Source organism: Scylla paramamosain, chromosome 20 (genome assembly GCF_035594125.1).
Source record: "Scylla paramamosain isolate STU-SP2022 chromosome 20, ASM3559412v1, whole genome shotgun sequence".
Classification (NCBI taxonomy): Eukaryota; Metazoa; Arthropoda; class Malacostraca; order Decapoda; family Portunidae; genus Scylla; species Scylla paramamosain.
Window position 1 is genome coordinate 11,387,178 of NC_087170.1, and position 14,317 is coordinate 11,401,494.

The 14,317-nt window shown below is 40.5% G+C and overlaps 1 protein-coding gene across 6 annotated transcripts in view; it reads left to right on the forward strand.

Moving 5' to 3' along the window:
* Nucleotides 1-14,317, forward strand: part of LOC135110315 (dipeptidase 1-like) — a 253,555-nt gene that overhangs the window by 238,401 nt on the left and 837 nt on the right. For all 6 annotated transcript variants that reach the window (XR_010273185.1, XM_064022530.1, XM_064022528.1 and 3 more), the window contains one exon: nt 13,406-13,544. Coding sequence is in view for 5 of the 6 variants with exons in the window: in XM_064022530.1 (XP_063878600.1) it covers nt 13,406-13,544 (139 nt within the window). In the remaining variant the exon portion in view is untranslated. Of the gene's footprint in view, nt 1-13,405; nt 13,545-14,317 lie in introns of those variants that run through there.

Here is a 14,317-nt window from a genome sequence, read left to right on the forward strand (position 1 = left end):
GTTGTTTGTTTTCCTTTCCTTTCGTTCGTCTGAGTTTTCTATCATGATCTATTTCCGTGTGTTGTGTTGTTTCTTGTTTCAATTTCTGTTCTTTTTTTTACTTCCTTTTCTTGATCATATGTGAGATTATTCTGTTTCTTTTTTTCTTTCTGTTCGTTCTGCTTTTCTTTCGTTCGTTTGAGTTAGTTTTCTGTCATCCTCCATTTCCGTTTGTGTTGTGCTCGTGCCTTGTTTCGTAAATAATCGTGTTTCTTTTTTTTTTTTTTTTTCGTTCCTTCTCTGTCTTGCTATAAATGAGTAAGGTGCTTAAAACCCGCGCTGTTCACTTCAATTATTGCTTCCTCTTTGTCTGCGGTAATTATGTTGTGCTTTGTTTCAATTAGTTTACCCTTTTCCACTTCTTTTTTGCGTTGTTTTTACTTGCCTCTTAAACTTTACTTATTTTCTTTTGTCTTTGGTAAGTTTTGTTGTTCTTTCTCTTTAACTTATCCTCCGCGGGTTTTCTTTTTTTTTTTACTTTATTTCTTTTTCGTTATCTCGTCTATCTTTTTCTTTTCTTGTTTTTTTTTGCTTTATCTTTCTTTCTCTTTTTCCGTGTTTCTTCTTCTCCTGTCTTTCGAAATTCTGTACTTTTTCTTCACTTTTTTACGTTTTTCTTTGTATAAGCACATTTTTCTTTCGCCCTGTTGTTTTTTCCTTTCTCCTTTTATTTTTAATTTTTATTTTTCCGTGTGTGTGTTTTTCCCCTCTATTTCATTTGACACTCGCCGCCATTCTTTATTACACATTACTATCGCTACAGTCGTGTCTTTTTCTCTCTCTCTCTCTCTCTCTCTCTCTCTCTCTCTCTCTCTCTCTCTCTCTCTCTCTCTCTCTCTCTCTCTCTCTCTCTTTCATTCTTTCTTTTATTGTAGGAGCTTCGTCTCTTTTCCTCTATCATTTTCTTTACATTCCCAACATTGTGCTTCTTCCAACATGAATTACTCGTATCATTGGTTGCATATTTATGACTTCGATCACATAATTGTTTCTTTTTCGCTTCCTCCAATAATGTTTCTCCTTTTTGTTTCAACTCCATCCACATTTTCTTTTATGTGGCAAATTTCACGCATCATTTCACACCACACTTCTCAAATTTCCTGTTATTTTCTCAGGTAATCTTCCGGAGCGACCTTTGTTCTCTCTCTCTCTCTCTCTCTCTCTCTCTCTCTCTCTCTCTCTCTCTCTCTCTCTCTCTCTCTCTCTCTCTCTCTCTCTCTCTCTCTCTCTCGTACATATACTCTTTCTACTTGATATTCTTTTTTACATTTTTTTTTTACTTTTCTGACTTTTTATTAGATTTTTAGGAATTGTTATTTGTTTCTTGTTTTTTTCCTCTTTAGTTTGTTGTTGCTGTTGTTGTTGCTCTTATTTTTATTCTTATTCTTCTTTGCTTTAACCCTTCTAAAGCTGTGGTCGCCCTCCGTTAGCACTATAGAAATTGTTTGCATGGAGACATAGGCGAGAAAAGAGAAAAATTGCAGGTTGATTTTGTCTTTTTACAGTATAGAAATATTTGCGATAGTTTACCTTAAAAATAGTGCCTGAAAAGTTGTAGGTATTGAAGGGAGGATTTTTTAGTCTAGCAGTGAAAGGGTTAAAGCATATTTTTCTTTGTCATCTAACCCAATATTATTTTAACCAGGTTTTCAGCTTTTATTCATTGCTGTCATTTCTTCCTTAATTTTTCTTTCATTTCTCTTTCATCCTTTGCTGTTTGTCTTTTATTCATAGTTGCAATATTATTTTTTTTATTTAACATTCCCGAATTTTCCATGGCTTTTCTTTTTTCTTTTTTCTACGCTTTTTTTTTCTCTTCTTCTTTCTCTCTCAACATTGCGACATTTACACCGTAGCCTCAGCATTCTCAACCTTCCCTGACCTTCACATCATTTCATACTTATTCCACGTCGTCTCCTCAGCTTTGCCAATGTTTTGTTTACCATTTAACCTTGTAACTTTTTTTTCCCTCATTATCTCTTCTTTCCATTCAATTTTCTCTAATAATATATACCGTCACTATTTTTTATCCTTCTCTTACTAAAACTTACCACTTGCCACTCGTCCCTTTCCTTTCTTTGCCAATCCTCATTTTTCACTCTACTTTCTATCCTCTTTTCCTTCCATTCGGTTATATTTGTTTCCCATTGCTTAGCGTCAACATTCCTCAGCTTCCCCCAGCGATTGTCTTAACGTTCTCAGCCTCCCCCAGCGTTTGTCTTCACGTCCTTAGCCTCCCCTACCGCTTGTCTTCACGTCCTCAGCCTCCCCTAGCGTTTGTCTCCACGTCATTTCTTGCGTCGCGCCTCGTCTGTCCCGCCAATCCAAAACAGCTCACGGGGAAGGAGAGCGAACAAACAGACCCACGGAGGAAGAAATTCTTATGCTGGTCAGACTAGGAGCGGCCACACCACCACCAGCAGAAGTCTGGCCCACCACCTCACACTACTCACTCACCCCCCTCTCCCCTACTCTCACCCCCTCTCCCTCTCCAGCGTACGTGTCTGAGTGGCCAGGCCGTGATATTCTCTCCTCAGTCCCTCCTACTCCTCTCTCCTTTCCTCTCCCTTCCCAGCCCGCCACGGAGGAGCAGTCTGGGCCCTTTGTGAGTCAGGCGAGTGGTTTGTCCTCATGGCTGACGCTGCGTCCTCCTCCTCCTCCTCCTCCTCTCTCCTCTCTCCTCTCCCTCCTGGTGTCTGGCGGCGGGAAGAGGCTGGGTGGTGTTACGCTGGTGTTGCGGTGGATAACAGCCGGATGTTGGTGGATAGATGAAGTGGTTGCGCATAGTGGTGGTGTGGTTGATAATTTATTGTGGTGGTTGTGGTGGTTGAAAGGTGGGAAGGTGGTGGTGAATGGGGAGGGACGTGGTGGTGTGGTGGGGTGGTGGTTGTGGGTGGAAAGGGTAGTAATGGTAATCGGGTGGTGGTGATGGTGGTGGTGGTGGTGAGGTATTAGTGAGTGGTGATGCGGATGAGGGTGAGGGAACAAGATGAAGTCTCTCTCTCTCTCTCTCTCTCTCTCTCTCTCTCTCTCTCTCTCTCTCTCTCTCTCTCTCTCTCTCTCTCTCTCTCTCTCTCTCTCTCTCTCTCTCTCTCTCTCTCATGCATTTAATGATGTATAATTCAATTTACTTCGTTGCATATATCCAGCTTCTTCCTACTTATAAAAAAAAAAGTCGAAATAAATATATTGTTGGTAGCGGCAGCAATAACAGAACCAGCAGCAGTAAAAGTGACAGTAATAGTAGTAGTAGTAGTAGTAGTAGTAGTAGTAGTAGTAGTAGTAGTAGTAGTAGTAGTAGTAGTAGTAGCAGCAGCAGCACCAGTAGTAGTAGTAGTAGTAGTAGAAGTTGAAGTAGTAGTATTAGTAGTAATAGTAGTAGTAGTAGTAGTAGTAGTAGTAGTAGTAGTAGTAGTAGTAGTAGTAGAAGTTGAAGTAGTAGTAGAAGTAGTAGTAGTAGTGGTGGTGGTGGTGGTGGTGGTGGTTGTGGTGGTGAAAATAGTCATAGTAGTAATAATAATAAAAGTAGTAGTTACGAGTTGATGGGTCTTGTATTTGGGTCCCCGATTCGACCAGACCACTACGCTGCCCACAAGTTTGTATCTCTGGAACCACGTGGTCGATCGCACAGAAACTCACACCAGACGATGGCAAGTCTCTCGTCGTCAAGTGGGTGGCGCTGATGGGTAACGCAGGATGTGGAAGGGTCTCACATATTGTTTCTCAATAACCACTCAGCAGATTCTATTGCACCTTGGTCTGTGTCATATAACCTTCATATCCACAGTTTGTCTGATTTAGATTTGCAATAAGCATACGTCAACCCCTCGTAGCAACTCCTGAACTGATGAACTGATCAAGCTGGTTAGTAATATGGGCCAACAAAGCTTTCATGAATACATAGCATGTGAAATTTAGATTATCTAAAAAATGCGCTCAGTTTTCTGGAATTTTAACCCACAAAATTGAGCTCAGCCTGAGCAGTGCCATTAGACGCTGAAATGAATTGCCATGAAATGTTGTATAGAACAGTGCTTCCTCTCTCGCAAAGTTTTAAGATATAGAGGAATGAAGTTCAGTGTTATATTGAGTGTCTTCAAGCGTCATGCTTTTAAAAACTCGTCTTTTTACCTAATTTCTTTTGTCTTTACTGTTTTGAGCTTGACAGAATATAGTGCAACTCTCAAGTTTTAAACCAGTAAATTTGCTACGATTTGCACAATAAAAAAGATGCGATCAGCATTCAGAAAATGTGACCTCAGTGATTCTGGACAGACACTGTTAGACGCAAAATTTGAAATGCCATCAAATGACACGTGTAACAGCCCGTCGACTCGAGAAAAGTTGCGAGTTATTGCGAGTTTCAGAAATTGGTAGTCGTCTGGCAAGACTCGATGTTCTTGGCGGGTGTTGTGCTGGCTGTGTGGCGACGCTCGTTTATTGTCTTGCATGGCGTTTTACTGCTGGTGGTAATAGTGGCAGCAGCAGCAGGGGTGGTAGAGAGAGAGAGAGAGAGAGAGAGAGAGAGAGAGAGAGAGAGAGAGAGAGAGAGAGAGAGAGAGAGAGAGAGAGAGAGAGAGAGACAAACACACAAGCACAATAAAAAATTACTGACTAACGTACTGACTGACGAATAAGTAAAGTCTCTAAGCCTCATCCATTTTCTTTTCATAACCACCACCACCACCACCACCACCACCACCACCACACTAACCACGACAAAGAAAGAAAGAAAGAAAGAAAGGAAGAAAAAAATTACCAACAGCGAACAACAAGATGACATTATCTCGTGCTTCCTCTTCCTTGCCTTTTTTTCTTTTTCTTTTTTTCTGGTACATTAATCATCCCTGCGCAAGTCCTCGTGGTTCCTGGAAAGGTCGCGGGTTTTAATTACGTTCATAATGAGAGGCGGAGGCTTCCCTGAAAATAGAGCGAATGACGTGGATTCCCCAGGTACATTGTTGACATTAGCAGTCCGACACGTTAATTTGCCTGCTGCTTGAGATGGAGGGAAGGAAGGAAGAAAGGAAGGAGGTGGTGAAGCAGGAGAAGAAGGAGGAAAAAGAGGAAGATGTAAGGAAAGTAAAGCAAAAGAAACAGCAAGAACAATGGCAATAACAACATGAAAGATAAAAAGAAAAAAGATAATGATGATAGCAGCAGTAACAATTGTGGTAATGATAATGGTAATAATGCTAATAATAGTAATAATAATAATGGACTGGCTGATGGAAATGAGACGCACACCACGAAATGTTTGGCGTCAGGTTAGTGCTTCTCAACAATTATGACAGCAACAACAACAACAACAACAACAACAACAACAGTAACAACACACCTGGCATACACCTTCTCTCCTCAACACTCCAAGACGAAAGAAACAAGAAAAAAAGACCAGTAAAGATAATCAATATATAAAATTGACGTGAAAAGAAAGTAGAAAATAGAAAATGCACGTTGATTTGTATTGTAGCAGTTTTAGGTAATAATGATGGAGGTGATGGTGGTGTTAACCCTTTCACTGACTGCCATGGTCTTCTTTTGTTAACAAGCTCTGCAAAAAATGTTTCCATGGTTGCAGAAAGAGAAAAAAAATGTTGAGTTTTTTTTTATTTATTATTTTTTTTAAGCCCATAGAATTACTGAAGATATTCCATCACATAAGTAAGTGTCTAGAAGTCCTAAGTGGTTATAAGGAAATATTCGTCTAGCGTGGAAAGGTTAATAATAATGACAGTAGTGGTAGTAGTAGTAGTAGTAGTAGTAGTAGTAGTAGTAGTAGCAGTAATATAACAACAACAATAACAACAAGAGTAATAGTACTAGGATGAAAGGTGGAAATACGCATGCATATTTTATACAGGGCCTGCCACGTGAAGGCTTGACGGCTTCCTGCAGCTTTCCTTATGTTATGTTCCTAGTTAATAATGATGAACATGAAACAACAGTCCTGTCAATTCCCACTTTTACCTTCACTCACCTTCACTCACCTTCACTCACTTTCACTCACCTTTACTCTCAACTCTGCTTTCCTCATTTGACATGACATAATTTCTAGAAACACGAGCACCTGGCTCTTTCCTCTCCATCACCACCACCACCACCGCCATTATCTCCCTCATTGGCAACCTAGGAACCAGAAGCAGTCGCACACTTTTCTTCGTTTTCTCCCTCCTACTCTTTCTCCTCCTTTTTCTCCTCCTCCATTCCACTTAGTGCTGAGAGCCGCGCCTGCCTTCCACACACTCAGCACCTGAATGCAAACGCTCCTCAGCATCCATCTCTCACTCCTCTCCTCGGATTCTCTCTCTCTCTCTCTCTCTCTCTCTCTCTCTCTCTCTCTCTCTCTCTCTCTCTCTCTCTCTCTCTCTCTCTCTCTCGACTTCAGTTTTGGGGTAAGAAAAATCTCGCCAAATTTTTCTCATTCTGGGATCGAAGGGTTGGGTAAATTAGTCCGAATCGGGTAAAGATTATTATTTTTAGGTTAGCGTATGTAGAATTAATAAAAGGGTTGGAATTCATTGACTTACATATTTAGTGGGCTATATTCTTGTACGCGAATTGAACTTGTGGTAATGAATGACCCACCCACTAAAAGAAATAATAAATGATAAATAGATAAATAGAATATACCTTCCTCTGCCTTTTTTATTTATTTATTTATTTTTTTCCCCAGGTCGAATGCAGCTCAATCTTATCTTAATTTTTCTGGTTGATTATCCTTTAGCTGAGACGCACATTACTGCCGCCTTCCCTTTTTTTATTTTTTATCTCCTTCATTTTCCTTTCCTTTAATGCTCCCAGTGCTATTCTTTCCTCCCCTGACCTTCGTTGTCGCGTTCCTCGAGTTTCCTTCTAATGCATCTTTACGATTTCCTCCGCAAGAATATAAAATTTTCCTTCTCAGTAGCAATTTAAGTTTTCCCTCAGGCATGGAAGTTTTTCTGTAAGTTTTTTTTTCTTTCCTTCGTGTGACATTTACTAGTTTCCTTGCCGCAAAACCTTCCTGAAGCCTCCTACCGCCGATTGCGTTCGTGGGTCAGCCGGCTTTACGGTGCACTGGTCGGCTCACGGTCTTAAAGCTGTGAATTCGATCTTTTCTCACGATTGGGGAAGCAGCACTCGTAACCCAGTCAGCATCATAATATATATTTATGACTGTTGTGGTGTCAAGGTAGTTTATCAGTAGATGAAGCAGCACTCATAACCCCAGTCATGTGATCATTGTTGTGGTGTTGGGGTAGTTTATCAGTGCAAGAAGTAACACTCTCTCATAACCTTAGCATCAGCGTCGTTGTGGCTTCATAGCTCCGTTTCTAAAGCGCCAATACTGCTTGTCTGTACTGCAGCTGGGTTGAGGCGGGGCGAAGCGCGGCGTGACTGGTGCTCCTGACAATTAGTGACTTGAGGATTGATCGATTTTAGCGCCAAACGAGAGAGGTTTTACGACGTCATACAGTGATGTTATTAACCCTTTTACTGCTAGGGCCATTTTTTCTGATAATATTCAGGGTGCTGGGAAAGAAGGTCTTTGTATGGAGACAGATAAGAGCAAGGACTACGTGTCTTTTCTACACTACAAGACTATTCCAGAGACTGTAGCACAAAAACTATGCATTAAAGAAGTTATAAGTGATTATGAGGGGGAAAAAATGTGCTCTTAGTGAATGGGTTAAAATCACTAATGTCTTGATCATGAAATAAAATAACCAGGTATTAAAGTTAGTTACAGTTTTAGTCCTAGATAAATTAAATAAATAATTAAATAGATAAATAAATAAACAAATAACAATAAAATAATAATAATAATAATAATAATAATAATAATAATAATAATAATAACAATAATAATAATAATAATAATAATAATAATAATAATAATAAAAGTCTAAAATCTGTCAAGAACGTCACCTTTGTTGAAGTGTTAAGGTATGAGGCGCGTCTAGTGTTCCGTGTCATGTTGGTCTTTGGGATGAAAAGCTTAGAGGAGAGAAGTGATACGACAATATGAGAGCATAGGGGAAGCCGCAGAAAGCCAGTAGGCCTACACGTGGCGCCCCTGTCGTACGAGGTGGTGGAGTGTGGAAGGAGTTAGACGAGTGAAAAGAAATGGCATTGAAAGTTTATATTTGTTATTAAAATGGTGAAAAAAACGAAGGAAGTTATTTATACATTCTCCGGGATAAGGGAATGCTATAAAACTGAAAGGAACGAAGGACGTTCAACACAATATACTTGAGAGGTCCGATATTTATGCTTTTGAAAGATAAGGGAAAAGAAAGGAGGAATATAACACTGAAAGAAAGACGAGACTATCCATCAGGAACTGTCGATAGGATAGTTACACCGAAAATAAAGGAAACGAAAGCGAAGAAAGGTAAACGAAGGAAGGAAGACAGGCAAGAATAAGCTATACCTCAACAAGTGCCGATATATTCATACCCTTTGAAAATAACAGAAAAGAGAAAAGCAAAAAATACTTAAAGAAACCAAGACCAAACAACAATATAAATCAAGGAGAGGTGTTGTAAGTGCAGCATTCCCGAGCATCATCATCCCTTGAACTTGAGTGACGGGGCAGAACGCGGCGGGGAAGTGTACAAGTGACGCAGGGGAGAGGGCGGAAGGAGCAGAGCAGGGAGGGGCGGAGCTCTGGAGTTATCAGAAGTCCCGGGAGTGTAGGGGGTCAGAGTGCGAGTATTTTAGCAAGGACTTGTGTGGCGGGTGGAATGTGGCGGGGCTTCCCAATCACTGCTTGCCCGAGAGTTTCTAATTGCTTTTGTTGTCGCTTTTTCTCACGGGAAGGAGCGTGGCCGGGAGCGAGAGTGTAAAATATCGACCTGGAATCAGACAGTGAAGAGTCTTGGGAGGCATTAAGGCCATTGGAGGCTCAGGGGTTATTCTTTATACATTAAACTTCCTGTTTCTATTTGTATGCACTTTTTTTATGGCATTATTTCTGTCCTTCATTTTATTTATTTATTACACTTCTTGTATTGATTTTTATACATTTTGCTTTATTTACATACTAGTATTTCTATCCTCTATTTGTTTATTATATAATTGACTGTTTCTGTATGTCTTCCCATTATCTATATACGCATTCTATTTGTCTATACGCATTACAGTGCTTTGTTCATATGGCCCACTGTTCTTAAACGCTCCTCTTTATATACACGTTCCACTGGGGGAGTTCAAACAAGCACTGAGTGAAGTAACAAAGCACTTCAGTATTTACCAGTGGCGGGAATGAGGGCGTTTAGATTCTACTATGCGTTTTAAGGGTCGTGTTGCATCGTTTTTCGGGAATAACTAACAAACTGATGAGGGAGTTAAAGACACCGGACGAATGTTGCAATAGGAAGGTGGAGAGGATTGGTGTGAGAGAAATTAGGTTTTCCGCAGCAGGACCAAGAGAAGAGAGAAGAGGAAGGCGGGTGTAATGTTAGCAAGTAGCTGACTGAGAAGCTTCTGTGGTGCTACTTTGCGGGAAAATGCGAAGGAATGAAAGGTTGTACTGATGCAAGCGTTGTTGGTGTTGTTGTTGGTGGTGGTGATTATTATTATTATTATTAGTAGTAGTAGTAGTAGTCGTAGTAGTAGCAGTAATATTATCATTATTGTAGGAGCTGTCAGAGCAACGGTGCAATGCAGTGATGAATTAGGAAAGGAGAACTGAGTGTTTAGGTTAGAATGCTTAAATCACCACCACCACCACCACCACCAGCCACAAGAACAAGAACAACAACAACAACAACAGCAACAAAAACAACTGGTTTTCCTGAAGTTTGTTTGCCGCACCGAATTATGGAAACAACTTTTTAAGGCCAAGGAGAAAAGAAAAAGTTAAAATCGGTTTTGTGGCCCCTTGCCCTTCCCCTCTCCCTACCCCTCCCCTTCCCCTTCCCCTCTCTTCCCTCTCCCCCTGAAAATATGAAAAAGAAAAAAAAAGAAAAGAAGTGGAAAAAAACCTTGGTGTAGCTGACCCGCCGCATAATCACGAACGAATTGAGAGTTTTTTGTCATCTTTTTCTATCTTTTCTTTCTTTTTCTTGCTTCTCTCTCTCTCTCTCTCTCTCTCTCTCTCTCTCTCTCTCTCTCTCTCTCTCTCTCTCTCTCTCTCTCTCTCTCTCTCTCTCATCTATTTGTTATCGTGTATAGTTATTTTTTTGTTTCTTTTCTCCTTTTTTTTTCTTCGCTTCACAAAATAATCATCACCAGATAGATTTTTCCCCATTCTTTTCTTTCTGTTATTGTCAGTTTATTTTCTTTTTCTTTTACTTTTTATCTTCTTTTTTTTTATATCCCCTGACATACGAGTATAATCATCACAAAACTTTTTTTTATTAGTATTTTTAGGTTGGCATATTTTTGTAGTTATATACTCTCTCTCTCTCTCTCACTCTCTCTCTCTCTCTCTCTCTCTCTCTCTCTCTCTCTCTCTCTCTCTCTCTCTCTCTCTCTCTCTCTCTCTCTCTCTCTCATTTTATTTTTGCATCCCCACTTGACAAATAACCACTAACAAATGGACTTTTCCCTGTTTTAAATTAGAGGGCGTTTTGTTGTTTAAAGCTTCTTGGTCTCGTAATTAGTTCTTGTTTCTTCTTCACTCGGCAAGCAACGGAGAAGTTAGACTATTGCAAGTAATTCTAAGTCATCTCGTAAGCTTAATTTTTTCCTTTTAATCTCCCGTCGTGGTGTGTTTTGAGTTCCGTAAATAATTTCGTCTCGTTATTTTTACTTTTTACTCTCCGTTGACAAACAGAGAGAAGAGAAGCTCGAAACTCGCGTCACACCAGATTGCTCTTTTTATTGTTTATCTTTTATGCCGTGTGTGTTATATATATATATATATATATATATATATATATATATATATATATATATATATATATATATATATATATATATATATATATATATATATATATATATATATATATATATATATACTCGGTTTCCTTAACTTTCGCCCACGGTGAAGGCTTAACTCGTGGAAACAGTACCAGTAAGTCCCGCCAGATGGCTGCTACTTTGGTAGTGGAAAACTCTACTTTACTGAGACGTATAACTTAATCATGGTACCAAACACACACACACACACACACACACACACACACACACACACACACACACACACACACACGAATGTATTGCTTAATCATAGAACTACCAAACACACACACACACACATACACACACACACACACACATACACACACACACACGCCTCGATGGTTGGCTCAGTTCCCTTTAACTTCATACATTCGCTACGTCACGGCAACGAAAAGTGGAACATTACGACCACGCTTACCTTCATATTTACGGCGGCGCGGCTTTAATGTAGCAGAGGGGAGCGGAAGAAAATTGGGAAATAAGTACCGTGTTTTCAGGCATGCTAGGACTGTGTGTGTGTGTGTGTGTGTGTGTGTGTGTGTGTGTGTGTGTGTGTGTGTGTGTGTTATTAGTTTTACCTGAAATATTGTTAAGTTTAGTGTGACTTATTTTTCATCTTTAATATAGTGAAGTAAAAGACAAATTAAATAACTTCAGTAGCATGCTTTTCTCTTTTATACTACGTGCTTACTGTATGTGTGTGTGTGTGTGTGTGTGTGTGTGTATGTGTGTGTGTGTGTGTGTGTGTGTATGTGTGTGTGTGTGTGTGTTTGGCATTATGATTAAGGGAAAAAATCTTGGTAAATTTTCAGTTTCTTTTACCCTTATGTGTATTTATAAGGTACACTAAACTCTCTTTCTCTCTCTCTCTCTCTCTTCTCTCTCTCTCTCTCTCTCTCTCTCTCTCTCTCCTCTCTCTCTCTCTCTCTCTCTCTCTCTCTCTCTCTCTTGCAATTTTGTCTTGCTTTATCATTACGCGTTCCTGTTTTATTTTTCCCTTTTTCCTTTATTTTACAAAGTGATTTTTTTGCGTGTGTGTGTGTCTATCTGCCTGAGTGTGTGTGTGTGTGTGTGTGTGTGTGTGTATGTGTGTGTGTGTGTGTGTGTGTGTGTGTGTGTGTGTGTGTGTGTGTGTGTGTGTGTGTTTGTGTGTGTGGGTTATTTTTTTATTTATTTATTTTTTTGGCTTTATGAATGTCTGTGTTTTCATTTTTTTTTTCCTTCTTTCCATCTTATTGGCTCTCTCTCTCTCTCTCTCTCTCTCTCTCTCTCTCTCTCTCTCTCTCTCTCTCTCTCTCTCTTTCTCAAGTTTACTTCTCTGTCGAGGTTTAAACCGTGACGTCACTAGTTGTGATTGTCCAGTTTCAATGCACTTGAAATTCACTCCACGTGGATCAAGGCGTGGTTAATGTCATCTGTGACCAATGGGAATGAGTTATCTAACAAGCCGACTGGTGTACACAGCAATCTCGTGTTTTGAGTTAGGACAAGAAGTTTACGTCTAGTTTAACGAGCTTACCAGCGTTCATTCTGAATTATTGTTTACTTTTGAGTTTAAGCCTCGGTTATCCTCTCCTACCTACTTCCCTTCTAATAATATATTTTTTTCTATTCCTGTAATCCCTTTTTGTTTTTCCTATTCCTAGATTCCTCTAGTTCTAAATCGTGCCTCTTACAATCTCTCTCTGCTCGGGTATCAGACCGTCTTATCTCTCCTTCCGTCCGTATATCAGTCTTTTATTAACAAAGTTTCCACGTGTGTCATTTTTTTCGTTCTCAGTTATAAGTTTTCCAATTGATTTTACTCGATTCATAAAATGTCCTGAGTCAGATTTTTTTTTTTTTTTTTTTCTGTCCTCGCTGTCTTATTCTCCTTACTCCGTCTCCTTCTCCCTCATCGATGCTTGTTTTCATCAGGATTCGTCTTGTTTTCAGTCGCCTTGGTTCTCTTCGTGTCGCTCGATATTGTTTCTTTTGTTTTGCTGCTGGTGCTTTTGTGTCCCATCCTGTGTGTGTGTGTGTGTGTATGTGTGTGTGTGTGGCGGGGTGTAGGCGCGTGTGTAAATCATTAGTATCACTGTTTTACTCGCCTGCCTTGCATTACTTCAGTCTGCTCAACAATTTAATTTCCCACGTAAAGTATGTAATGTTTTACTCAACCAAATGCCGCATCTATCTCCTCCCTTCTGGCTGCCTTCCCAGAGCACAGCAATCACAACATATCCTTCCTATCTGTGCTTTAATTCCCTATCATTCGTTGCTGCAAATGTCAACACTCATTCCCAGTAGTTACATATTTGTGTCGTGCACGTGTTTGCTTCCCTTCAGTTGTTTCTCACGGTCTGGCAGTTTAGTTGTTATCTTCCTGGTACCGCTTTTCCTCGTTAAAGAATGGGAAGGGTGGGGAGGAGCCTTCTACTCAGTGAGCTTCCTATCTTCGGTGGTGACTGTGTTCCTCGCTACTCGCCAGGCTGCCCGCGGGTCTGGAGGACGTATCTCGGTACCCGCACCTCTTCGCCGAGCTGATGAGTGACCCCTCGTGGACCATTGAGGACCTGAAGAAGCTGGCGGGACAGAACCTGCTAAGAGTGATGCGAGACGTCGAGAAGGTAAGAGGAGGAGGAGGAGGAGAATATTCAGTGCACTCATTCATGTGTTGTTTTGGTGTGTCAGTGGCGAGTGATGAGCAGCGTGTGGGCGTCCATGCTTGTGGTGTAATCAAGTACCTGTGTCTTGAAATAGGCAAGAAAATTATGCATGTCTCTTTTGAGTTGTCTTGGCAAATGTCTTAATGCAGATGGTTAAATAATAAGTTAATTTGTTAGTTCCACGTGTGTGTGTGTGTGTGTGTGTGTGTGTGTGTGTGTGTGTATACAGTCACCGTGCGATCCGCCAGGTGTCTACGTGAGATCAATAAGCATTATGTTTTCAGGCAACTATTTTTACAATGAGGTAATCCTCGTGTGATCCCCTTCATAATCCCCCCTTGTCCACCACTCCACTCCCCCCACAATCATTACATCACATCACTAGTTCCTCCTCTCTCTCTCTCTCTCTCTCTCTCTCTCTCTCTCTCTCTCTCTCTCTCTCTCTCTCTCTCTCTCTCTCTCTCTCTCTCTCTCTCCTTACACTTCCCACCTCTCTTCCATTCCTTATCACTCTCAACACTCCCTTATATTTTCTCCTCTTACTTCTGTCCCTCCTACTCTCCCTTCTCTTGTCATTCGCCCTCTCCTACCATCACTTTCCTCAACTTCATCCTCAAGACTCTTCTTCCTTTTTTTTTTTACCCTTCCACGCCTTCCATCTTCGTTCCCAAACTTAATTCTCCCGACACAGACTTCACTTTACCCTGCTTCCTGCCATCCCTCCGACACCCAGC